The following is a 27720-nucleotide window of genomic DNA, read 5'->3' as shown; positions in this document are numbered from 1 at the left end:
AGACAGACAAAATATGGAGACACATCTACTGTATACAGTATTAAACATTGTAAAATGTTAGGATTGCTACAGTGAGGCTAATGGAAAAAAAAAAACATGTACGTTTCTCTAAAACGCAAAATTGCGGTTAAAAGGTAACACTTCAAAGATGAAAACTCGCCCATTAATAGCATTTGCAAACGATGCGGGAAAAAAATCTATTACTGACACCACTCGCTTGACGCAAAATGCACTTTTTTTTTCTCTCCGTGTAAAGCTTACGGTTAGCGGCTTAGCGAACATACTTCCGGTGAACATTTCAAAATAAAAGCACATCGTGTTCAAGATGTATAATGTAGATTTCTGGAGTTAATCTCACATGCTTTCTTCTCTAAGAATACAGTAGTTTTAATATAACAGCCATTATGAAAAATCTTATTGGCAATAAATAATTTGACTTCACAATTGCTAACGTACACTTTGAAGGACAAGATGAGAATCATTTTGGATCAAATAAACACTTTTGATGGGCGCCAATTGGCAGAGAACAAAAATGGCATTAGGTTTGTCACTTATTTCATATTCTACAGTTAGCTAGCTTAAATGACTCGTTATACATTATGTGTGTGTTTTTTAAAAATATTTTTAATATAGTTTGTTTTATTTAAGAATAAAAATTTATTGCATTTGAATGGGTGATTTATTAGGATGTATTGTCACTACATTACTGGTTGAATTGATTAAACATTTTTGATTTTCTTTTTCCATAATTCAAGCTGCGTCTCTCGATCTAGATTTATAAAAGGCTGCATTTCTATTGGTATTGGTGAACCTTTCTGCAATCATTCATAATCAATCAACAGTGTCTTACTCATTTCAGAGATAAGTTGTGTTTATGGCCACTCACATCAGCCTTTTGCCCTCCACGGAAGCTGATGCCATCAGAAATGGAGGACTGGAAATCTGCAATGGTGTAATACTCTGCTTCCACAGCAGGGGGCTCTGGTGGCTTAGGCAACTGCAACCCCTTGGAAGCAAAGAACACAAGATGTTATTGACTAGGCCAACATTTCAATAAATTGTGTTAGATAATGCAGTTATCAAGAATAAAGGGAAGAACAACTAAAAATAAGACATAATTCCAAGAAAATTTATTATTTCTGCTTATTTTATTATCAATGGACACTGTTTCTATGCTTTATAACTGAAGGTTCAAAACAAACAAACAAACAAACAAAAAACAAAAGACTAAGCCAAGAGGAGTAATTGTTTTGATTTATCAAGAATTTGTGCTCCTTAATCTGTTGTTATGTTACGAAGGTCCATCGAAATGATGTCTTGGCAACCTGAATTCGATGGAATCCCAAAAGGGTCATAATTGAAAAAAATCCAAACAATGTTTTCAAATAAATAAAATTTTTAAAAATCAACAGACAAATTGTGTAATATGGCCCTTAAATTGTAAAATAAGGTAATTTTATGAAAAATATATTACAAGATAAAAATCGTTTTTCACAAATTATTATTAATTTTTTTATTTCATAACGCCTTTTTCCACAAGAGCCTTTTTATTTCATAATGTCATTTTTCAGCACAATGAGATTTTTACAAGATAAAGTGTTTTTCATAAACTCAATTTTTTCAAATCTTTTCCCACAATGCCGTTGTTATGAATTTTCTTCTTTCAATCAAATACATAAGGCGGAGTCGTTTAAGTAGTCGTTGGCATTTGGTAGCGTCGATACACTGTTAGGTAAACTTGCAGAGAGCATCTAATCAAAAGCAAACTGCTGCTGAAATTCTCGCTCGGGCTGAAGTAAAGGCCTTTCATAACAATCCAACCCGTTCGCAACTTCTTTGAGTAACTGTGAAGGTGGCGCTACCAAATGTAAACGACCACACTCAACGTTCCAGCCAATCAATCATAGACACGGTTATGGTGCTTTAGAACAGAGATTAAACAACTTTGTTGACTATTTTAGAAAAGCATTCATCACCTCACTGGCCATCTATTTTCTACTGCATATCCTGTTCAGGTTCATAGATGAGCTGCATGGGGCCTATCTCATCTGATGTTTTTCTCGCTTCGTGCCGATAACCATTAAGGCTCTCATTCACAACACAACTCTGGGCAAGTACGGTATTATTCTTCAGTTAACCTAGTATCAGTGGTGGTTGTAGGATTTTTCTGAAACCGGGGCCAAGAAGGGGCACACAATATTCTAATTTCCTGAGACAGTCAGGAAATTAGAATATTGTGTATTCTAATTTCCTGAGACAGTCCTGTATATATACACAGGACTGTCTCAAAAAATTAGAATATTGTGTATTCTAATTTCCTGAGACAGTCCAGTATAACCCACAGGGCCCAAGTGGCGCTGCCATCTTTGTTCAGTGTGTTTGGTGAACAAGGCAATATGCAGATTATCCTGTATGTTCAAATTAGAGGTGGGGCCAGTGCCCCTGTGGCCCCACCCTAAAACTGCCTAGTATGTTTGTGTTTTGGGATTGTTGGGGTAATCTGGCATACTTAAAGCAAACCCACATAAGGCTAATGTGTGAAATGCCTCACCAAATTGGTCTCTCTCCTTGGTGGAGGTTTTTGCCTCAGATTGGGTGACCCTAGGAAAAAAAAACTTTACTGTTATTAGAACTCAAAGTAAAAACTTCTAAAACAACATTCACGAAAAATGCAAGCTATAAAGATGAGTCTGATTTTAGTAGGTGAGCATAGTCAAAATCAAGACAAAAAACATGTTAAATCCTCACAGGTTAGGTTTTCATTAGCTACAGGAGCAATATATCTTACCGATGGTGTCAAAACCTATACGTACAGAAGGAAAATTACTTCATTTACGATAACGCTCTTCAGAAATACTATCATGATTCCATTAAAAGTCACATTCAGAATTTTCCTTGTCAATCTACTGGGCCAAAATGTACTCACCGATTTCAACTCTATGCGGCGCTACTCTGGCAACGGCTGGGGATGATGATTCGCCTCTCACTTTGGCTTCATTTCTGGTAGAGCTTGCCGCGGCTATTCCCAGACACGGGCTGTTGGTATCACGGCCAGCGCTCAGCCTTCTGCCCGTCTCAGCGTTGATCTCAGAGCTAAAGGGCATGGGCAAGCTGATCTCATTCTTGGAGATGTGGCGTTCCGGTGTGGTGCTACCCTCGCCATCTGTTTGGATGTCTTTTTCACTGACTGATTTCTTTTGTAAAAGACTGCTGATCTCCATGATGTTGCCAATAATTTCCACTGGACCAGACAGGGTCTTCTTGCGAGGGGATAAATCATCTTTTAGCTTTTTCAAGTAGGAGGCCGGGGCCCATCCTTCTTTCCCTAAATACCTGTGGGGAAAAGCATAGGTTTGGTATGTCGTATTGGGCCAAACTGCAAAAAAGACAAAAAAACAAAACAAAACAAAACAATAAATAAATAAATAATTATATACAGTGCTGGTCAAAACTGAAGATATTATTAAAAAAGCATTTGTAATTGTTATCATTTTCTGGGAGATATTGAGCATTATCTGACAGAATTGCAGGGGTGCCAAAACTTTTGGCCAGCAGTGTAAGTACACCTCTGCATAACATTGTGTCCTTCTTAATCGTAAAGAAAAAAATATAGATCAACTTACAATAAAGTATAACTTCATGAACATTGTTTTGTTTGTAACAGAAAAGACTTAAAACTCATCAATTTGCCTGGATTAAAAAAAAAAAAAAAAAGTCATCCATATTGTAAAAATACACTCAAGGTACATTTTTGACCATAATATTTAATAAAATCAATAAATAGTCATAAATTCAAAGTGATTAGCAACATTAACTCATGAGGACAATATGCCAATCAATTTGACCCGAACCCCCCCCCCCCCCCCCCAAAAAAAAAAAAAAAATTATTAGAACAGAAACGACATCGTCATTGGACAGAGGGACAGTTTTGATTTTTGCTGCAGGCAGTATCATCTTCTCAGGGTTATTTTGTACTGAGCAACTTGGTATGCAAACTTATATGATGCTAACAGTGCTCGCTGGTTTACTGACAAAGCAGGACAATTGTTGGCAATATTCGGCACGTTTTTGCTGAAAAAAAAAATCAAGCGGCTTATCAATGTGATTGGGGTCTAATGTCTTTATGTGACGTCTTAGCCCCTTCACACCTGAGCATACTGCTGAAGGACATGACGCGTCCGCATCCCTAAATCGATAAATACATTGAATTTAGTTGCCACATTTTTGGCTATTTGAAAATGACTGACAAAACACAACTTTGAAAAGGCAAACATAAGTGCTAATTTCTCATTAAAAACAATGTAACTTTAACATTAAAAATAACCAATAAAAGCCTGAAATTCATCGACCAAAATATTGCAGTTTGTTCTGGTATTTGAGTAAAAATCAGTGAAGATTTTTTTTTTTTGCTCAGCAGAAAAAACACGGGTTTGAAGGGTTGATCTGGTTTTTTCTGCTGTCTGCTGCAAACATTTTTAAACACAGTAAACAGACTGGCCTTTCCTCATCTCCCACTGTATTAAAAGCAAAGCCAAAAGCCAAACGCTACATATGCTTTGTCATATTTCCTCGTCTTATGTCTTCATATCTCCAGTGCTCTTTGCTGTGAGCTCTTGTTTGTTTCAAAAATACTGCGCACACTCTGAAAATGAGAGTGCTACTGCCACCCACTGAGTGGATGTGCAATTGCACTTTATTCTAGTACGGCAAAAATGTTATGTTCCCCAAGGCCACAAGCGCCACCCTGGCACCGTTGTTTGCCCCACTATTTGAGAAGCAAGAGCTTAACACAGGCTTCAGTTACTCTAAGCCTGAGGTGGCAGTCGCGAGTAAAAAAAAAAGTGACAAACGCCATACAGCCCCTCTATGTACTGTGTTTTCCTTTTCTGATTGAAAAACAATTACAATCTTTTTGTAGAGCAGAGTATTTAATTGAATTGCCCATTAATCCTGATAAATATAAACAAGAAAAAAACCCACCTGATGTACCACCAGCCTTCTAGGTTCTTTTGAATAACCTCCACAGTGACTCCTTTCTCAAAGCTGACTTCATCCTTCCCTTGACTGGAATATGGTAGTATGGTTACATATTTCTCTTCTGAAGGCAAGATGTTGAGGTGTTGAGGAAGGTGTGTGTGTGTGTGTGTGTGGGGGGGGGGGGGGGGGGACAAGGAGAAGAGGAGATAAAATTTAGTTATTTACTTTTTTGGTCAATATTGTTTCAAGGAGAAAACAAAGGAAGTCAAGGACATGTTAACATGTTCCGTTGCTACATGAACATGTAGTTAAAACATTGTCAATCAAATTATTTCTCTACAAAGATAACAAAAAAAAAAAAAAAAAAATCCTGTAATCATTGCTGCAACTTGTACTTTGGCGATCTGGACCCGGATGCAGTTTAATCTCAGTTAAAGGAATACTTTTGCATGCCTAAACCTGTTAATTCAGAAGATTATTTTTGATTGAGGAAAATATGACAATAACACTGATGGGGTGTCTCCCTCAATCACAACTGGTGAGTGCAAATAAATTTAGAAGTAAAAAGTTAAAGTACTTTCTCCCGATGCAAAAATGTAATACATACATACATACATACATGCATACTGTACATTAAGTCCTTCTCAAAAAAATAGCATATTGTGATAAAGTTCATTATTTTCTGTAATGTACTGATAAACATTAGACTTTCATATATTTTAGATTCATTACACACAACTGAAGTAGTTCAAGCCTTTTATTGTTTTAATCTAGGTGATTTTGGCAAAAAAGTCTGAAAATTCCTATCTCAAAAAATTAGCATAATTCATCCGACCAATACAAAAAAGTGTTTTTAATACAAAAAAAAGTCAACCTTCAATTAATTATATCAGCTATGCACTCAATACATGGTCGGGAGTCCTTTTGCAGAGATGACTGATTCAATGCTGCGTGGCATGGAGGCAATCAGCCTGTGGCACTGCTGAGCTGTTATGGAGGCCCAGGATACTTTGATCGCGGCCTTAAGCTCATCCACAGTGTTGGGTCTGGTGTCTCTCAACTTCCTCTTCACAATATCCCACAGATTGTCCATGGGGTTCAGGTCAGGAGAGTTGGCAGGCCAATTGAGCACAGTAATGCCATGGTCAGTAAACCATCTACCAGTGGTTTTGGCACTGTGAGCAGGTGTCAATCTTGCCCATGATTGCGGTTTTGAGTAATGAAGCAGGCTGGGAGTTTTTGAAAGCCTCAGGAATCTTTCGAAGGTGTTTTGAGTTAATTCGTTGATTCAGATGATTAGATTAGTAGCTTCTTTAGAGTACCTTTTCATGATATGCTAATTTTTTGAGATAGGATTTTTTGGTTTTTCTTGACTTTTTTGCCAAAATCATCAATATTAAAACAATAAAGGGCTTGAACTACTTCAGTTGTGAGTAATGAATCTAACTTTATCACAATATGCTATTTTTTTTATTTAGAAGGACCAGTATATACATACATACATACATGGATACATACATGAGATCGGAGTCAATATTCAAAGGAAGAACCAGAAAATTAATTGACAGCTCATTTTTGTTTAAAACTTTGCAGAATGGAGAAAAAAAAACAAGCAATAAAATTGACTGCACTGTAAACAGAAGCTTAACAAGCTAAACAACAACTAAATTTAGCTTAATGGTGTTAGCTATCAGGTGCATTCCGCTACCTACTGTACATGAGTGAAGTGGTTTTTATTGGTCAATAGTTCACCTGCCTCATCTTGATTGTACTGGTGTTGCTGCCTTTAGTACTCAGTTACAGTAGAGTTGCACGGGGCTTATCGATTGTGCCGGAGGCATGAAAACGAAACTCCCAATTCAAAATCAGAAAAAAAGAAAACAACCAAAAGTAACTTGTAACGTAGGGGACGATTTGAAAAGTAATGGAGTAAAAAGTACAGATACCTGCTGTAAAATGTAGTGAAGTATAAAGTTCCACTCCGTATTTGTATTCAAGTAAAGTACAGACACACAAAAATGTACTTAAGTACAGTAACGAAGTACTTTTACTTCATTACATTCCACCACTGGTTCAGGGTGTACCCACCTCCGCCTAGAGTTAGCTGTCATAGGCTCCAGCACCCCCGTGACCCTCACGAGGATAAGCGGTTCAGAAGGTGAATGAATGAATGAATTGTATGAATGTTATGGAGAGTGATTAAAAGTATGGCGTTAAAGGGGATGCAATGAAAAATGTGTACATTTTGTGCTGCTGCACCTTAAAGGGAACCTAGGGCATAAAGACATGTAGGCACAGCACACAAACACATAAAATATTGCCATTGATTTAAAAATCTATAATATGTAGAACTTGCTTTGACCTCTGGAGGGCGCCATGTTTCATGGATGGTAGGGGTGATGACGTAGATTGTCACTGCTACTCGATGAAAACGATAGGGTTACTGCAATTCCTTCAACGTGGCGAGACGGCCAACGCATGCGCTCATCGGTTAAAAGTGGCGAGTACTTACTATTTGTGTTTTTATTGAGTCTTTTACTACCTTGTAATTGCCTCAAAATTCTTTTTGCATGTTTCCCTCTTATATTTCTAAGCATTAGTGTTTTCTTGTGGTTGCTTTAAAGCTGATTGTACGTTTAAGTGTTTTCTTAAGGCATCTTTAGTATGTTCTGTTTGTATTCATTTAAGCAAAAAAAAAAAAAAAAAAAGCTGAAAGTGCACGGTAGAACTTTGGATGTCAAATTCGCCTCTTGTAGCACGTTTCGCCGGTGTAGCACATTTCATCAGAAAAGCATTTTATTTTTTCCTACTCTCGTCACGTCCTATTCCGTCTTTCCTGTTCATTTTGCTTTTGCTGCTCATTTTGTGAAATATCGACAGTGCTGTCATGCTCATTAATGTTCCTCTCGGGTTAAAATTGAAAGGGTTGAACAGATGACATGTTTATGTATCTAGATTCATCCTCTGGAAGTCCAGCAGCGTAACCGTGTTACGTCACTGCCCTGCGACGTCAACAACAATTGCGACCTACTCGTTAAACTAATTTTACAAATTGTATAGAAACGAAAACATCAAGAGTGGTTTCAATATGAAACTATTTTAACTCATAATAACGTTTATCTTTTATGAATTATAAGTATTTCTATCCGTGGATCCCTTTAAGAAAAACATTAGGTGGACCAGTGCAACCAATGCAAAAAGTGTAGCGCTTGGGAATATATATCGCAAGTCAATATCATTCAGGCCTATTCCATACAGAGCTATTGTAGTTATCAGGTGAAAATGCTTCTAGTTTTAATATCGCAATATAATATCGAAATGAATCAAACTCTCCGATAATACCAATGATAATTTTTTTCTAATATCGTTCAGACCTATTCTAGAGTATGTTAAATATTAATGCTTCTTTTCACGTTTAAAATTGCTTTTCAAAAAGTGATTCAAATTATTGTTCCATGTATTGTATCCTTACTTGCACTCAGTATGATTAAATAAATATGAATTGTTACAAACTTCAGTTGTTCATGTCTGCTTGACAGTGTCAAGCAAAGATGTTTTACTGCTACATGCAGGATAGTCTGCATATTGCCTTGCTGACCAAAAACAGGTACTGAACAAAGATGGCAATGACACTTTGCCCCTGAGGGTTACATGTGGCTCCTTCTTGGCCCCTGTTGGCCCCCGCAAAGATATTATGACACTAGAAATTCATTGAACTTTATTGCTTCGAGAACCATGTAATATTTTTTCAGATGACCACCAGAGCTATACTTTAATGGTGAAAGCAAGCAGCAGAGAAGAAAAGGTGAGAGTATTATTGGAGATCATATATTAAATAGAGATCACCCTTACAGCCATTGTGGCAATAAACGTGAGGGGAAAAGAGGGTGTTCTTTAATAATGCAATGAAATTGCAAGACATATCTGCAATCTTTTAGTTATGTAAGCATGAAGTATCTGATGAGGTAGGATCTTGGATCTCCTCGATAGGTGGGACTTTTTTTTTTGTTTTTGTTGTAAGTTATATGAGATGGCTGAGGAAAAGAGGTACCTCAGGGAACTCGTAGTCTTATCTGAAAGGCATTTTCTTGGGGGAAAGGAATGTAAAGTATTATTCTTCACCTTCATGTTACTTCCTTTGAGACTAGTACAATAATGCAGAGTAGACAAGACTAGTCACAAAAGTTGAGTTGTCAGAAAATAAAACACACATACAAAAACCCCAACCAGGTATAGGGAGTAATCGCAGATGAACGTAGGTATGATCTAATTCTCTTAAATTTGCCATGTAATGTGATGATTTTTTTAATTGAGCTGCCATAGACTTCAAAACTCTATTGACCTGAAACTTTGTCATTCTTTGCGTCACGCCCTACCATAGGGGGCTGAGCTTCATCTAGTAATAGTCATTCGAAGACAGCACACGCTCATGTCCATGCCGGATTTAAGGTCGGAATTTTGAAGAAGTACGAAAGCTGTACCGCATACAAACAGGAAAGATTGTCTCAGGAGTGATTTATTCGAGGATTCAAGGTAATTATTATTTTTTTGTACCATGCATGCATTTTGAAACGTGAATACAATAGGGAAAACTATCTGCTACAGCCGCCATATTGGATTTCTCACTACCGTTATATTTGGAAATTTTTACGTAACATGAATGTTAACTTTTTTTTTTTTTTTTTTTTTTTACCTCTAACTAAGAATCTTGTAGGAAAACCCATTTTGTGTGTGTGCTTTAGTTTAATTGTTGCGATGCTGGCCCTTTAAGAAATGCGAAGCTCGTCAGAACAACTCTCTACTCCCTTCACAGCAGTGTAGTTCGTTCCCCAATCTACCATCATGTTTCCTTACCATCCGAAAGTTGTGTGTAAATCGGAGAAGTTTAGTGATGAAGTGTGCCTTAACAATGTATAAACACATTTGATTGATGACAGTTCCTCTGCTAATAATCTATTGCATTCGCTAGCCGCCGCGAGCTAACTGCTAGCCGCCCTGAGCTAATTGCTAACGCTAACTTGACTACATTGATGAGGCTAAAAGTTTGTTATGTTTCCAATTCACTTCTCAATCTAGGTTGTTATTCTAATTTACTGCTTATGTGTTTGCTGAATGTTGTCCACGATGAGCAATTATATGCATCATGTGAGCTGTATAATTCATTCATATTTAATGTGTTAATTTAGGTAGATATGTTCATACCAAGAGCTTGCATATGGACCGTAGGGACATAACACTACTAACTTTTCAGGATGCTAAAATTGTCCCCACTAACTTTTAAGCAACCTTATTTGCATTATATAATGAAGTCAATTATATAGGGAATTGTTATAGATTATCTTCCCATATGTTGTAAGGATAGAATTGACCCTACCATTATTAAGTGAACTATTTTCATGATGTTTATGTTTGCTAATAAAAAGTTTTTGAAAACAAAGGTTTGAATCGAACAGTGTATCACCTGAACCAATGCACTAAAAGTTATTATCAGTTGATACGGATGTATTTTGCATTGACTGTCTAGCCTATCTCTGGTGATTTTTGTGCATCTAGTGTAAAATCTGAACAAGTTTTGTTATATAGAAAAAAAAATTAATTGGGATTTCATAAGGGAACAACTTTGAATCTTTTGATGCCGCTGCTCATGGAGACTCACATGCCTTAGGTAGGTGGCAATTTTGGTTTTAGGTCGGTAGCAGCTTTGGTTTTGAAAATATTTGCATTTGGAAGTTTTTTAAAATAGGCCCCATACGGATCGGCCCTGTGCCCCGTGTCATGTCAATATATTATGAAGTGTATGGAGCTGCTTAGATTAACAGGTCTTTTCATAAACAATGTCAATGTACTGTACTCTGGTGTAAAAGCGGCAAATAAAGCTGCGTGCTTGCTTCTGCTATGTTAGTCATGATGAAACATCAGGGATTGAAAATATCTAAGTGGCCCAGACGTATTTTTAAAACTGTCAGGGCCACCATAAAGCTCCTACCACTGGCCCAGTGGGGCCAGTAAAAATAATGTGGCGATTAAAAAAAAAAAAAAAATCTTTAAAATTAACTCCCAGTGGTTCTGTGTTTTGATGACGCTACGCAATCCCGATCAAAGACAATCTTTCTGTCTATGCAGCAGCCGTTGCTCTCCATGGGGTGTAAACACACCTCGTTCCCTCGCTTGCTCCCAAGTGAACGCACACAAACCGATTAATGCTGCTGATTGATTGTCAGTATCTCAGTACCCACCTAACATTATTCTACAAGACAACATGTTTCTGAAACCACCAGAACCTGGCCAAGCACCAGGAAAAAAAAAACACTCAAGGAAGAGAAAGCCACCAGAGGAGTTGAGGGAAAGCCAAATTCAATAAGAAAAGGTGGCGAAAGTTTCAGCCCCAGTAGCGAGACCGCTGGAATTGGCTCGGCTACAATGAGACAAAAAAACGAGGTTTACTGTAAGGTGTGCAGATCAATACCCACATAAGTAGACAAGTTTGAGAAAAGTTAATGTGTAATGTAAAGTATGAAACCTTTGGTATGAAAATAATATGATAATGCAGCCACGTGACTATGGAGAAAATAATATTGTCATTACGACGGTGTGGCTTAAAAATCATTAGCCATAATTGCTCTAGTCATCTCTTTGACTTCTAAATTGTCGCCACGACAAACGAGAGACTGGGAGACTTCCAGAAGGCAGTAAGGGGAAGACACGGAAGCTTCACCCAGGGAAGGGACTCTCCCGTGGGCCTGCAACGTGGGCCTGGAGCTCCCAAGAAAAAAAAAAAGTTTTTTCTGTGTGTGTTTGTTTCCAGGAAACATTCAAATATGTGTAAGTGGTGAGTGTAGTCGATTTGGGTTTATTGATATTTCTGGTTGGGTTATTAGTGTTCCGGGTTGGTGCACGCTGTAAAAACGGGCAAATGCTGACGTCACACGCTAGTTTGTTAAGTACCGACTTTACACAAAAATAATAAAAATTATAAACATCATTTTAGTGCAAAAATTTCCTGGTCATGTCACCAATGGACTCAAAATCTGTGCGGGATGATAGCACTTCACTGGCTGCATGAGGTTGGCTATACCTCTTGTTTGTAAATTTTACATTGTATATAATTATGGAATTGGAATAGGATTATTTCCACTAGATTCATGTTTTGGCACCGTTTTGCTGCCCTTTTTATTAAATCTAGTACTGCAAAAAAATACATTTGATTCATGTTATTCAAGCAAATTATTCTTTTTCGTGATTATTGGGATTAATAACTGACACGTTGACGTGGGCCAGTGGTTGTGATAGTGGGGCAAGTGAACTTGCTACTTAATAATAATAATAATAATAATAATACATTTTATTTGAAGGCGCCTTTCCGGTACAATCATTTTAAAAAACATTTAAACAAATTTAAGATTGAAAAACCGTAAAAATAATAAGGTATAGAATGTTTAAGGCAGATTTACAATACTAAAGAGATGTAAAAACAATAAATATACTAATAGATAAAAATAAGTAAGGAGAAAGCACAATGAAATAGGGATTATTGTGGGTAGGCCAGTCTGAACAGGTGAGTTTTGAGTCAGGATTTAAAAGGCGGCGTGTCTGTGTTCCTGAGGTCGGGATGTTGTGAATTCGGGGAGCCGAGCGGCTGAATGCTCTGTTCCCCAGGGTGCTGAGGCGAACAGGGGGGACAGACAGGAGCATGGAGGTGGAGGGAGTTGTAGCATTGAGAAGTCCAGACAGGTATGGTGGGGCGAAGTTATGTATGGCCTGGAATGTAAGGATTAGAACTTTGAACTGGATGCGAAAGTGGACCGGGAGCCAATGGAGCTGGCGGAGGCCAGGAGCTATGTGGTGGATGAAGGGGTACGGGTTATGATGCGAGCGGCTAAATTTCTGGACTTGTTGGAGTTTATGGAGGGTCTTTTGAGGGAGGCAAAGGAGGACAGAGTTGGAGTAGTCTAGGTGGGAAGTGACAAGACTGAACCAGGATGGCAGCAGAATGGTGGGGCAAGGGAGGGGCGGAGGTGATTGATGGTGCATAGGTGGAAGTGGGCAATCCAGGTAAAGGGTTTGGTGTGTGATTGGAAAGAAAGTGTCATGGCTATGGGGATGGCTATGGTGGATTTGGAGGCCATAAGGAGCACTTTGCTGAAAAAAAAGCAAATGAAGGACTTGTACACAGACCATATTAATGGACAAACATCTTACAGTGAAAAATTAACTTCATGCATGGGATTGTAAAATAAATTGACAACAAATATTTCAGCCTTCGTAGTCTCCCATCAGTGTCGACTGATGATAAATCAAGGTTCCTCATACATCCTCTGTGGGGTTTAGATAAGGGGATGTCTTCATTTTTATTGGCCTGTGAAGTCTTCATGTCACGAACTTGTGATTAAGGGCTATCGTGTGACTTGACTGTACAAACAAAACAATGCAATCAACACAACACATCAAGTCCATTCCTACATCGTCTTTGATGTTTGAAGCAGTAGGAGTGGAAATTCAAGTATCTTTCACCTGTGGATCAAGATATCACAATCACTGCATGTGTGTCCGCTAACAAGCTAATTTTGAAGGAAAGTACCCATCAACAAAACAACAATACGTCCCTTGTATGTGACGACATGCCTGATGAGTTGCTGAGACAAAGGGCTATCTGTGCACAAGTAAACCGCACAAACCTCTGGCCTAATGACAAAATTTCACAACAGTAGGATGATGCCAGTATTCTTACCATTAATATGGCAAACAGTGACATGGCTTTCTTTGACCACACCAGAGGCCTTTCGCTGCCTGAAGGTGATGTTTCTCAAAGTCATTCATAACACGACTGAAGCAGTACTACCTAAACTACAATCTGTTGATTTGTAGGAGTACGAGTGCAGTGGATATGGTTTAACAGACCGAAAGCTTCGGGAAAAGCATACAGAACACATCAGAATCTGTTCAGTGGATTGACTGGATGAGGTAGGGAAGGAGATTGTAGGAGGAATGTTCTGGACCTTGAGTTGCAGCTACTTAAATTTCTTTTACATGCCCGCAGGAAATGCGGCAACCTTCTGACCATTTATGGACAAAAATAGAAATGTGACCAAAATTCAGCGCTGAAAACTTTGGCTGGATATAGCTAAAATTGCATTTTCGGTCAAAAGACCGAAGGTTTACCACCGAAAAGTGTGAAGAACCGTAGTCCTCTTGTGATGCTGTAATCAAAACACGGCGAGAAGCAACACGCTGGCTGCTGCTGGCTTAGAGCTACCATGTCTATGGTTTGGAAGTTTTTTGAAGTAACAAAGAAATATATGAATGATAAAATGAAGGAAAATAAAATAAATTTGCTTCATCGCTGCTATACGCTTGTTCTGAAGATGCTTTCCATTGATGTTCCGCGTCACATTGAGTACTGTGTATTTGAACACGTGCATGAGTAGTTTGGAGTTGTTTAATCAAGTGAACAGTAGACAAATAGTATTTACTGTGGTATACTACAATATGTTTTATGGCATGACAACGTCCTCTTTTTGTCACTTTTTTTCCTGTGACTTCCACACCGATAGTCGCCGTTTAATCTGGCCGGGAGCTACTTCGCTTGGCTTCGTCACCGCTAGAACTCGGCCCACTGCCTGGCTCTTGATCGATTCCACTTGTTGCACACGAAAACACTGTGTCATAATATAAGGAGTAGGAGGGATAGTAATAGCCTTGTAAAGTGTTTTTCTAGTTTTGGTGAGAACTGAATAGTTTTTTGTTGTTGTTTTAAATGACAGTTCCACACAAATGTACATTGAGATCTTATTTAGTTTATAGCAATTGCAGGAGTGAGACCCATTTTTCTAGTGTCCCAAACTTCTAAGAAAGCGCATTTATATAAGGTTCATCGGCCGTGACGTGTCTACATCCACCGAACAGAATGCTATAACGACAACCACGCTGCCAGGGATTTTGGGCCCCATGAAAAGATATCACTTGGGACCCCACCAACAGTGCCGGGACACACACACACATTTAGAGTATCGACTACGTAATTTCCTGCATTCTGGTGAATCTTTACACACTAATGCATTTTCTGCATTTAAGAAGAAAATATATTTATGTAAACATACAGCGTATAGAGCAATAATGAATTGACTGATATCATCTATAAGAAATGTACTGAAGGCCATCTTTTACAATCTAAATATATTTTTATGAGAAATATTCTCAAAGCAAATACCTTAATGAATGACTTAGAATAAATGTTTTGTTTTAACTTAACTATACTAGAGTAAACATTACAGTATACAGTATACAACTGTTTTAGTATGAAGAGCTTGCTAAGGGTTTGCCTGCTGTACTGATTAAATGTCAGCTAAAAGTGGAGCAAACACGAACTAGCAAACAATTACAGTATTTCATTATGGAATAGGCTTTGCCAAAAACAAAAGAAAAAGAAACCCTTCGTTTTATTCATATTAAAATTATAATGATTAATTTTTCAATTTGCAAATGATTACCTAATGTATTAATTTTCTATGTGGGCCCCATCAGGGAATGGGCCCTTAAAATCAATATCACTTTTCACCCCTATATGCTGCCGCTCACGACGCCAGTGCTCACTGCCGCAGAAAACGCACCCTCCCATTGGCAGGGGCGGATCTAGAAAAATATTTATGAGATGGCGAGAGGGGGGCAGGAACTTTTTGAGGGGTGGCAAATATTTCACGATGGTATAATACATTATCTCTTTAATATATCTCACATTTAACATCATTAAATCACTTTGCATTTTGATTGAATTAGATTCAATTGTACTCAACTAATTGATATATTGATCCACATCGACTAATGGCGTACCGCAAGCAACACGTCACTTCCGCTCATTAATATTCATGACATCAGCTACTGTTGCTAAGTAAGGACAAACCACCGTTTGTCCCTAATAGTAAATGAATGGAAATTGTGTACGAAGGAGATGTTTACAGAGCTAAATCTACCAATTCTCTCCGAAAATGATGTGCCTGGTGCCAAATTCACTGGCAAAGATGTGGAAGAAAATAAAAATGTTCAGTTAAAGAGATGGCTTTAGTGTCGAACGCTGAAAAAGACAGAAAAAAACGAGCCGACCTAAGCATAGCTTGAGCTTTTTTATCGACGCGACTGACAATGACATTCTCCTGTTTCAACAAGCTATCCTTTACCATCAGCCCTGTCTTTCTTATATATCGTCGTCTCTTACCGTTCTTGGGGGTTATTTAGTTAGCTTTGTGTAGCGACCGCAAATGCTACTCAGTGACAGCCAACGAACACTTTTAATTTTTTCATGATAACACATCCTAATCCTATGATTCATTTACACTTCCTCCTTACTAATGTTGTTATATATATATATATATATATATATATAACAGAAACGGTAACAGTGGCAGTCAGATACCATTGTAATTCTTTTCAGGTCATTAATTGTCAGACAGAAGCAGTACGGCACAACGTTTCGCTAAAAAAATAAGTTAAAAATATAAAAATGGCTTACCTCTTTGTCCTCTGAAACACCATGCCAACCCAACATAATGTTCACTGCATATGAAACGTGACTGGATTCACCGAGCTGGTGTTAAAGTCCGCGCAAGTTTATTCGGTCTTCACATTTTTTTCTCTCGAGTTTTTGGTTTCCGGAAACGTATGAAGAAAACATCTTCATGTGTCGTAATGTCTAGAGTCGTTTCTACAAGTTCCAAAAAAACTATGCGTGATCGGCATGTTCGTTTTTGAAAGATTACCGGAGAAAAGTAGCACTTTTTACGTTGGGTCTATGCGAGGGCGGGTCTATAATGTCCCACTTCGGCTTTACTTCCGCTTTACGATGCGACGTCACGGTCTAAAAATAGCCTGCGTGCAGTACGCCATTGTTACACCTGTTGTGTCATTATATCGCAGATGTGTATACGACTATAACAAAAATATTTAGTATACAAACAGTTTTTTCATGACGATGACGTCACGATTACGAGCTAAAAATGTATATTAGGAGACTAACACATAACGAGATGGATGCCAGTTTTCATCTGACGAGACAAGATGAAATTCACCATAGTTTCTGTCGTTAGTTCACAATGTGTGATATTTTTTTATCTTATGTGTAGTTAGCATGTATCTTAGCAGTGTTTGGATGTGTCAAGAATGAGACGTGCTGCGCCTGCCACACCCACAGGCTTTCCAGGCTCTTTTCTTGAAATATGTGTCAGGTGCTGCTTGGTAAGTTTTGTTTTCTTATCTTGGCGATGCCATGTTGCTTTAGCCTTTAATGGTCTGTGCTGAGTTATCATCACACACTAAACTAACTTGTAGCTTTAGCATAGCGTTCGCGTTAGCATTTAGCTCGGTGACTTGGAGAGTGTCTTAAACTCTTGGAAAACCTTTTACTTACAGTTCATGGCGGCCAAGTGAGTTTAATTACTTGTAAATACAGTAATGTGCCGTTTTCCTGCTGAGTGTCCTTGTAGACTCTACAATTATGTGCTCATCTGTCCAAGTTCATTTGAAATTGTTGGAAACCTTTTATTCATTGATTGATTCATGCATTTATTTATTTATCCTAGGGCTGTCAAACGATTAAAATTTTTAATCGAGTTAATTACAGCTTAAAAATTAATTAATCATAATTAATCGCAATCAATCGCAATTCAAACCATCAAGATAAGACACAAGATAGATATATACATTCAACATACTGTACATAAGGACTGTAGTGGGCATTTCACTCTACTGTCATTTAAATCTGTCTATGCTGTCCTCACTCCGAAGCGTCTACTTTTACCAAAGCTAGACAGCTAGTGAACGACGCCTTAATAATCGGACTTCTTCCTTTTTCATCTATTAATAAAATGGCCTCAAACCACTGTCCTCTTTAGACCGTAGTGAAACTACAAAAAAAAGTACATAAGCATTGCATTAGCAACAAAGTTAGCTTAGCACGCTATACAGGTTCACTAAACATAAACAAAAAGAGTCTCATACAAAAAATATAACATTTCGCTTACAAACATAACATGTACATTCTTTACAACAACCATACTTACGGACAAATCTTGTCCAAGGATCATATAAGCACAACACAACGTAGGCGTCAGCCCGAGATGTCGTGCAGCCATACTGAACTGGCAAGAAAGCAATAAACCATGTCGCAAACCGACCACAAGAGTTCGCTGTTAGACAGCACAAAAAACCTTGCTGTAAAACTTACCAAAAGGCAGAATACTGTCTGAGCGGGACATGTGCGTTAATTGCGTCAAATATTTTAACGTGATTAATTAAAAAAATTAATTACCGCGCGTTAACGCGATAATTTTGACAGCCCTAATTTATTCATTTATTCATGGACTAAAACATTTTCTGTTTATAGATTAAAAATTTTGGAGAATTGTCGACTAAAACAAGACCAAATTTGTCTGAGTTTTCGTTGACTAAAACTAGATGAAAACGAACACATTTTGAAATAACCAAAATATGACTAAGACGAATAAGCATTTTCGCCCAAAAGACTAAAACTAAGACGAAAATTAAAAGGGCTGCAAAAAACAACACTTATACATATTAAATCATACTGACAAATCTATGTAGACACTCCAAAAGAAACAAGTTACATTTAAAAACTGATAGAGAAACAGTCCCATAAAATCTTTTCATAATTATTATTGTAAGGATCGTCATTGACACTCCCACTTAATTGATGGCAGTAAAGGTCAAATTGATCGAACCGAAGCTCTCCCCAATCCCCCCCATTGGTGCAGACTAAGGGTGCAACAGGGGTGGCAAGCCGTGGATCCGCCTCTGTACATGGGGTTTCAGAATCGGCACCTTTCAAACCAAAATCTCGAGCCTCTGGGGTTGTAGAACCAATGTCAAGGCAGAGGCCATTAATCGGAAAATAATGAAACAAAAAAAATATATATATATTTTTCATGAAATAAAAAATAAATTATATGTGGGTTTTTTCGGCCTTTCGGTTTTTGGCTAGATGTTTCCAATATTTGGTTTTCCGCTTCAGCCAAGGCCAATTTTGCTTTCGGTACATCTCTAACCAAATGCAAACCATGTACGTGTTTGTGTGTTGGTCCGCCACAGCAAGCTGAATGGGTGCTTATAGCAAATCCATAAATCTGTTTAGGGACCTGCTGTCAGTAATGGCTCATAGTGATAATGCATAGCTGCTTGCCAAAAAGAGGGAGAGCGTATCTTATTACACCTTGGAATCTTATTACTAATATAAAGAACAACATCACTTAAACATCAGTAGTGATGAGAGATCAAATCACTTTGTTCTGGATGTTTAACAAAGACGACATAGAACATTTCAGTGGCCTCCTTGAAGGTGAAAGTCTGTATTTCTGTTCCTTGTAGCAAAGTTATTTCTGTATTGTATTATTATATAAATAGGAGATGGTTTTGTACAACACAACTGTTTATATCCATTAACAAATTGCTTGCAGCACATAAATCTTGAGTGACTTGTCCTCCCTTTTCTTTGTGAAGACTACTGATTAAAACAACCACAAAAGCCACTTTCACCCATGTCTTATCACGAACTCTGTAATGCTTTATCACACTGGCGCCTCCATTTAGAGAGCAAAAGGACATAACAATGGAATTACAATACAGGCACTACATTATTTGTGCTGTTCTAATTTAGAAAAAAATAAAAACAGTCAGGGTATTATTAATTAAGCTGCCCATTCACAGTTTCAACAAGAGAACATTGAGGGATACAAATTATGAATTGACGTGCTAAGTAAATATTTTCATCTTATGGACTTACCCGTGACTGTTTCCTTACATAACAATTTGGACTTTTCATAATTTGTCTCTGGCCCGACGTGATTTCGACTTTACGACGCCGGAGTCTCGTCCACCATTTTGTCTGTGGTCATTATTTTTTTTTTTTTTTGAGACTGATATCCTGCTAAATTTATGTGTAATGATTTACCCGAGCCGTGTCATGGCTTTCAGACAAGGGGAGATGTACCGGGAATTGCTCGGGTTGGACAATTTCAGACTTGTCCCCTGTTGGCGACTCAGCACTGTCTGTGCAGGGAGGGCGGGGACGGGATTTTATAACCGGGACATTATGTCACTTTTGGTCGGCATCGGCAACATAACAAACCGCACGTATCTAAACATGGACGATGGACAGTTTCTACCTCGGTTCAAAGATCCAGTAGCAATTTAATTTTGTTATGTTTTCAATTTAATTTTGCTATCTTTCCAGTTTGCCATGTTGATACGATCTTCGTCTTACTGTGAGGAAAGAGGAAATGATGTTCACGTAATCGGCCTTTGCGTTGTGACCCGGGAGTTAACCGGCTGCTTTCATACAAGTCGCGTCCTGGTTAAATCCAACACATTATGCTAGCACGCGACCCGATTAATGTCCGTGTCATCTCCGTGTCAGTCAACCCAGGAAATTGCTTTCAGACATAAGGGCAACCTGTTTAAATCCCAGAATTTAACCGGGATGTCAGTGTATGACTGAAAGGGGCTTAACAGTAACACCTCTCAGCATTGTGGTACCTCTACACATGACGTTAATTCGTTCCAGGACCTTGTTTGTAAATCGAAATTGTCGTATGTCAAGCAGGATTTTCCAATAAGAATACATTATAATTCCAATTCGTTCCACATTCCTAAAACCTACACTAAATCCTTCATAAATACTGCTGGTACTATTACAAATGGCAATTACACATTGCAGAACACATAAATTATAAATAAAAATCTGAATAATAATATAATAATAATAATTCTTGTAATAATGTAACAAATTGGGTTCTAATGTGGCGGACATTTTTTTCTGTACCTGAACTCACCGCGTTACTGACGTTACAGAAAAAGGAGCGGTGTGGTTGAGTTTACTTTCGCTTGAGTACACCGTGAACTGCGACCGACAGCAGGCGTTTTGTGTTGGATAGGTTTTAAAATAAATGATAAAACCTGACGAAGCTGGTGATTTCTTTGGCGATGGAACCACAATAATAATTGTCAACTTAACTTATAAACACTGGCGAATGGTGAGATGTATTATTGAGTCAGTTCACGGATGCGCACCACACGCTCATATTTTTCTATAATCCGCATCTTCATTTCATTGGTAAGCGTCACCTTTTTCCTTGTCTCACCACCAAACCTTTTGAAACCTGTGTCGATTTCTCTCACAAGAAAATCAGCCGTGCGTCCGTCTGCGGTGCTGTCATGTCGTCGTATTTCGAGCATGTCGTCGGATGTAGAAACAAATGGCGAGTCAAATTTTACGTTGGATGTCGAAAAGGTCGTGTGTCAAAGCGATCGTATGTCGAGGTACCACTGTACATGTTTTTGGCTAGTTATTTTGAGATTTAGGTGGTATTTAGGTGTACTTGAAGGGTTAATTCCGATTTTGGGTTACATAGCTAGCATGGGAATGGAACACGTTTGTAAACCGGGGACTACCAGTATACAGCAGGTTTACTGGAAGGGGTGAGCAGTAAATACTGATAGTTCTCCTTAACTTTGTAGTGCAAAGCGCTTTGAGCGCCTTGAAAGGTGGAAAAGCGCTATATACAGTGCCTTGCAAAAGTATTCCGCCCCCTTGAATCTTGCAACCTTTCGCCACATTTCAGGCTTCAAACATAAAGATATGAAATTTAATTTTTTTGTCAAGAATCAACAACAAGTGGGACACAATTGTGAAGTGGAACCACATTTATTGGATAATTTAAACTTTTTTAACAAATAAAAAACTGAAAAGTGGGGCGTGCAATATTATTCGGCCCCTTTACTTTCAGTGCAGCAAACTCACTCCAGAAGTTCAGTGAGGATCTCTGAATGATCCAATGTTGTCCTAAATGACCGATGATGATAAACAGAATCCACCTGTGTGTAATCAAGTCTCCGTATAAATGCACCTGCTCTGTGACAGTCTCAGGGTTCTGTTTAAAGTGCAGAGAGCATTATGAAAACCAAGGAACACACCAGGCAGGTCCGAGATACTGTTGTGGAGAAGTTTAAAGCCGGATTTGGATACAAAAAGATTTCCCAAGCTTTAAACATCTCAAGGAGCACTGTGCAAGCCATCGTATTGAAATGGAAGGAGCATCAGACCACTGCAAATCTACCAAGACCCAGCCGTCCTTCCAAACTTTTTTCTCAAACAAGGAGAAAACTGATCAGAGATGCAGCCAAGAGGCCCATGATCACTCTGGATGAACTGTAGAGATCTACAGCTGAGGTGGGAGAGTCTGTTCATAGGACAACAATCAGTCGTACACTGCACAAATCTGGCCTTTATGGAAGAGTGGCAAGAAGAAAGCCATTTCTCAAAGATATCCATAAAAAGTCTCGTTTAAAGTTTGCCACAAGCCACTTGGGAGACACACCAAACATGTGGAAGAAGGTGCTCTGGTCAGATGAAACCAAAATCGAACTTTTTGGCCACAATGCAAAACGATATGTTTGGCGTAAAAGCAACACAGCTCATCACCCTGAACACACCATCCCCACTGTCAAACATGGTGGTGGCAGCATCATGGTTTGGGCCTGCTTTTCTTCAGCAGGGACAGGGAAGATGGTTAAAATTGACGGGAAGATGGATGCAGCCAAATACAGGAACATTCTGGAAGAAAACCTGCTGGTATCTGCACAAGACCTGAGACTGGGACGGAGATTTATCTTCCAACAGGACAATGATCCAAAACATAAAGCCAAATCTACAATGGAATGGTTAAAAAATAAACGTATCCAGGTGTTAGAATGGCCAAGTCAAAGTCCAGACCTGAATCCAATCGAGAATCTGTGGAAAGAGCTGAAGACTGCTGTTCACAAACACTCTCCATCCAACCTCACTGAGCTCGAGCTGTTTTGCAAGGAAGAATGGGCAAGAATGTCAGCCTCTCGATGTGCAAAACTGATAGAAACATACCCCAAGCGACTTGCAGCTGTAATTGGAGCAAAAGGTGGCGCTACAAAGTATTAATGCAAGGGGGCCGAATAATATTGCACGCCCCACTTTTCAGTTTTTTATTTGTTAAAAAAGTTAAAATTATCCAATAAATTTTGTTCCACTTCACGATTGTGTCCCACTTGTTGTTGATTCTTGACAAAAAATTAAAATTTTATATCTTTATGTTTGAAGCCTGAAATGTGGCGAAAGGTTGCAAGGTCAAGGGGGCCGAATACTTTTGCAAGGCACTGTAAGTACAACACCATTTACACCATTTACATTTGTTATTTGTTTAGAAGAGTTATGTATGTATATTACTATTGATTTGCCTAAAAGCCCAAAGACTGACTATTAAGAGTGTAACGGTATTGGTAATCATCCCATACCGTCGCAATTGGGTGCATGCAATCAGATGGCGAAAAAAAACAACAACAAAAAATCGATTAAAAAAAAGATTTAAAAATCCATGTTGGAGTTGGTTCTCAACTGAACTTCGGGGAAAAGAAGAAAAACCACACCAGACGAAGACGTTATTATTGATCACTAGCAAAGTTATGCTGACTGTACGGAGTGGGAATTATCAAATGTACACATAGTATTACTAACACTTTCTGAAGTGTAATTATTTTATATTTTCAAATCAGGAAATGTTAATTTTGCTCTAGCACTTGGCTGAAGTAATTGAAAAAAAAAAACACATTTCAAGGGATGCTTTTTCATTTTTGGAACTTTTTGCACTTTCTATTTCTTTTAGCCATGATAAAAATATATCTAATGTGGGGGTGTATTTTCACTTGTAATGGTTTACTGTGTGTAATCCAACACTGAAAATGGTAGTCTTATTTTTTATAAAAACGTTACCAAGGTTTCCGAGCTGGGGAGTGCTACCTGACTTTAACATTTACCTCAGTAGATCCCAACAAAAAAGTGTGTCTCCATAATTGAGAATCGTTAATATTTTTGGATCATTACCTTGCACTCACAATTTGCACCTAACTTTCACTCCTGATTACTTTGAGTTGTCATTTGAAAATGATCTCTCACGGAAAAAATGTCCCTGGTATACCAATGTTTTATACATACAAACACACACAGGCAAGTTGAGGGACGTCCTAGTAATGATTGTAATAAATTCCATGGATTTTAAAAAGTCTAGACATCAAAGTGAAGCATTAGCATGAGAAGGCTCAACTGTGTCTATAAATTCACCTCTGCTCTGTTGGCGGTTGACAATACCCCCGAGTGTCCATCGCCGATCCAACCTCTTCAGATGTGCCTTTCGTCTTTTAGTCACTGATGGTGATGATGAGCAACCAAAGGGAGGATAAGAGGGGAAACAAATAGAAATGTGTTGTTAGTAGGAAGGCAAATAAATAATCTATATAGGTTTAGGATGAAGTCAAGTGATTTGTTTCAAAAGCAAATTAATTAATAATGAGCCAAACAAATATGAGGTTATCAACAGAAATGTGCGGTGGATTTTTTTTTTTTTATCCATAAATTATTAAGTAGGCAAAGATTCCCCATGAAATATGGTTATGCAATGTAAGTAATGTTGCAAATTTCCCTCTTCAAGGACTTCTGATCCAGCCTACACAAAATGCTATCGTTGCTTGTTTGCTATTACTTTAGCAACCGCACATAGCGGAGACATTTTCCATGTGTGTATCTGACATACCTGGGTAATAAGATGATTCAGATTCTGATTAGTGCTTGCTTGACGGCGCCAATACAATGTATGCCAAAATTTTGCCGCATGGCGGTATCATTGGTGTGTCATTAATTTTAAAGCAAAAAGTAGGTGCACAAGCATTACAGGGGTAGACAACAAGGGAAATTAGCCAACGGCGCCGGGTTTTGAAGTTTACTGGCCTCACTATCAAAACCACTGGCCCAGGTCAATGTGTCAGTTATTGATCCAAATAATCCCCAAAAAGATAATTTGCTTGAATAACATGAATACAATTTTTTTAAATCTAAATTTAATGAAAAGTGCAGCAAAACGGTGCTAAAACTTTAATCGAGTCCAAATAATCCTATTATAATTCCATAATCACATCCAAATTACTCAAGTATGGCCAACATTTTTTCTTTAGAGCTCCAGGCGGAAGCGGGCCCGTGGGAGAGCCCCTTGCCTGGGCAAAGCCTTCCTGTCTTCCCCTTATTGTCCTCTGGAAGTCTACGCCCAGCTCGGTTGTCGTGGCAAATATTATAATTCAAAGAGATGGCAATTATGGCTAGCGATTTTCAAGCTAGACCGTCGTTATGATGATATTATTTTCTCTGTAGTCACGCGGATTAATTAACACGTCATGTTCATACTACAGGTGTAATACTCGTTGACTTTTCTCTAACTTACTTGTCTGCATATGTGGGCATTGATCTCTACCCCTCACAGTAAACCTTGTTTTTTTTTTTTTTTGTCTCATCATAGCCAAGCCAATTCCAGTGGTCTTTACCACAGGGGCTGAAAGTTTCTCTCCAATTTCTTTTATTTATTTTATTTACCATGTTGGCCTGAATATAAGACGGTGTTTTTGCACTGAAATAAGACTGAAAAAGTGGGAGTCGTCTTATATTCGGGGTCTAGACATTATACCCATTCACGACGCTAGATGGCGCCAGATATCATTGAAGCGAATGCTGAACTTGAGGAGTGATGTTCTGTCATGACAGATCACAGCTACTCTCAAGTTTAACCAGTTTGCATTATTTTATTGCAATGTTTTTCCTTATTTAGATTTGTTTCAAGACTAAAGTTACAGTTAGACCTCACTTTGATGGTTAATGCAGTTATTGCAATTTTGTTGTTTTATCACAATAGAATGGTTCATTTACTAATGTGATTGCACTTTAGTTTACATATTTAAATGATCAGATATTAAGATTAGAATGAGGCAAAATAACATGCTTTTTCTCTCAAATATATATATATATATATATATATATATATATATATTCAGTGGGGAGAACAAGTATTTGATACACTGCTAATGAGTTTTCCCATTGGCAGTGTATCAAATACAATCATTTGTTTCAGATGTACTGTAATTATTTTCTGTATAAAAAATAATTTGGTGTTCAAAAAGTCTTTTTTCAAACTTGAGTCTTGAAAAAGAGTGGGTCGTCTTATAATCAGGGCCGTCCTATATTCGGGCCAATATGGTATTTATTTAATAGGGACAGTGCACTTTAATGAACATCTAAAAGATGTAAATATGCCAGATTGTAGCAAAAAATGCTCATTTGCATCCACAGTCCCTAGGTAGGTAACACAAAGACACAAAATGACAAAAAAGAGCAATAGATTACAATAAAATAGTACAGTACAATATATTACTACTTAAAACTTAAAAGTCAGTGATTGCAGGACTGGTTTAATTTCAACTACTGCTTGAGTGTTGAGTTTTGAAGGTCCGTATTGTGAGACACTCCCTGATGGCGAGGGGTAAACTGTTCTAGATTTTACTGCCCTTTACACAGAGAGAATTGTGACTGAAGGCTATTTTTCTGATTGGGACCAGTCCCCTCGAGAGGAGGCCACTGTGAGCCCCCACCCCCTTTTTTTTTTCTTTTTAAGTCCGAAATGGGAGGTGGGGCAAGTCCATCTAACACCTTGTAAATTAGACAAGCCGTTTTTTAAAAAAATTCTCAAGGCTCAATAAGTAGCACTTTTTCAACATGTTACAAATATGGAATGACATTGGTTTTCTGGCAAATACCTTTAACGATTTCTTGTAGTGATTCTATGTTACTGCATTTATAAACAGTGCATCACAAGAGTGAGTACACCCCTCCCATTTCTGCAGATATTTATGTATAACTTTTCATGGGACAACAGTGACAAAATGACACTTTGACACAATGAAAAGTAGTCTGTGTGCAGCTTATATAATAATTTATTTTTCCCTCAAAATAACTCAAAATATAGCCATTAATATCTAAACCCCTGGCAACAAAAGTGAGTACACCCTTTAGAAAATACGTACATCCCTAAATGTCTAAATTGAGTACTGCTTGTTATTTTCCGTCCAAAATGTCATATGACTAATTACAGGAGTTCTGTCAGCATTGCTGCAGAGATTGAAGAGGTGGTGGTGGTGGGGGGGGGGGGGGGGGGGTCAGCCTGTTAGTGCTCAGACCATACACCACAATCTACATCAAATTGGTGTGCATGGCTGTCATCTCAGGAGGAAGCCTCTTCTGAAGACTGTACAAAAGAAAGCCCGCCCGTCTTATCAGACCATAAGATATGGTTCCAGTAATCCATGTGCTTTGTTGACATGTCTTCACCAAACTGTTTGCGGGCTTTCTTGTGTACCGTCTTCAGAAGATTTGTAATCTTCTGATCTCTAACATACTACAAGCAAATTAATCAAACAGATAAGGAAACTGCTGCACGGACACCAAAGGAGAGCCAGACATGAGCTCTGGGGATCATTGGTAGAGTAGTTGTCCCCCAACCCAGAGGTTGTGGGTTTGATTCTCTGCCCTGATGAACTCGCTGATGTATCCTTGAGCAAGATACTGAACTCTACTCCTGGTGATGCGTCACCAGTAAGTAGATGGCGATGTAGTGTAAAGCGCCTTGAGCGCCTTGAAAGGTGGAAAGCGCTAAACAAGTGTATCATGAGCCCAGCCATGTCAGAGTGAAACAACGGCAAAGCATCCGCCCCACGATGTCATTCGTAACAGGGAAACTGACCACTACCAAGGGCCAAGGGTGGTCCCCTAGTCGCCCTAAGCTAAAACTACTGAATATTTAAAAATATACTACATTGTGGTATACCATTATCGTAATA

The 27720-nt window shown here is 38.3% G+C and overlaps 1 protein-coding gene across 4 annotated transcripts in view; it reads right to left on the bottom strand.

Moving 5' to 3' along the window:
* Positions 1-27720, bottom strand: part of sh3pxd2aa (SH3 and PX domains 2Aa) — a 183808-nt gene that overhangs the window by 15101 nt on the left and 140987 nt on the right. For 2 of the 4 annotated variants that reach the window (XM_057842412.1, XM_057842414.1), the window contains 6 exons: positions 24128-24211; positions 4981-5098; positions 2927-3333; positions 2789-2803; positions 2552-2601; positions 887-1006 (listed from right to left, as the gene is read on the bottom strand). In XM_057842412.1, the coding sequence (XP_057698395.1) occupies positions 887-1006; positions 2552-2601; positions 2789-2803; positions 2927-3333; positions 4981-5098; positions 24128-24211 (794 nt within the window). The remainder of the gene's footprint in view (positions 1-886; positions 1007-2551; positions 2602-2788; positions 2804-2926; positions 3334-4980; positions 5099-24127; positions 24212-27720) is intronic. The other 2 variants (XM_057842413.1, XM_057842415.1) reach the window with 1 other exon arrangement.

Source organism: Corythoichthys intestinalis, chromosome 8 (genome assembly GCF_030265065.1).
Source record: "Corythoichthys intestinalis isolate RoL2023-P3 chromosome 8, ASM3026506v1, whole genome shotgun sequence".
NCBI classification, from domain to species: domain Eukaryota; kingdom Metazoa; phylum Chordata; class Actinopteri; order Syngnathiformes; family Syngnathidae; genus Corythoichthys; species Corythoichthys intestinalis.
Note: the sequence above shows the minus strand (reverse complement) of the source record. Positions and strands in the feature narration are given on the sequence as shown.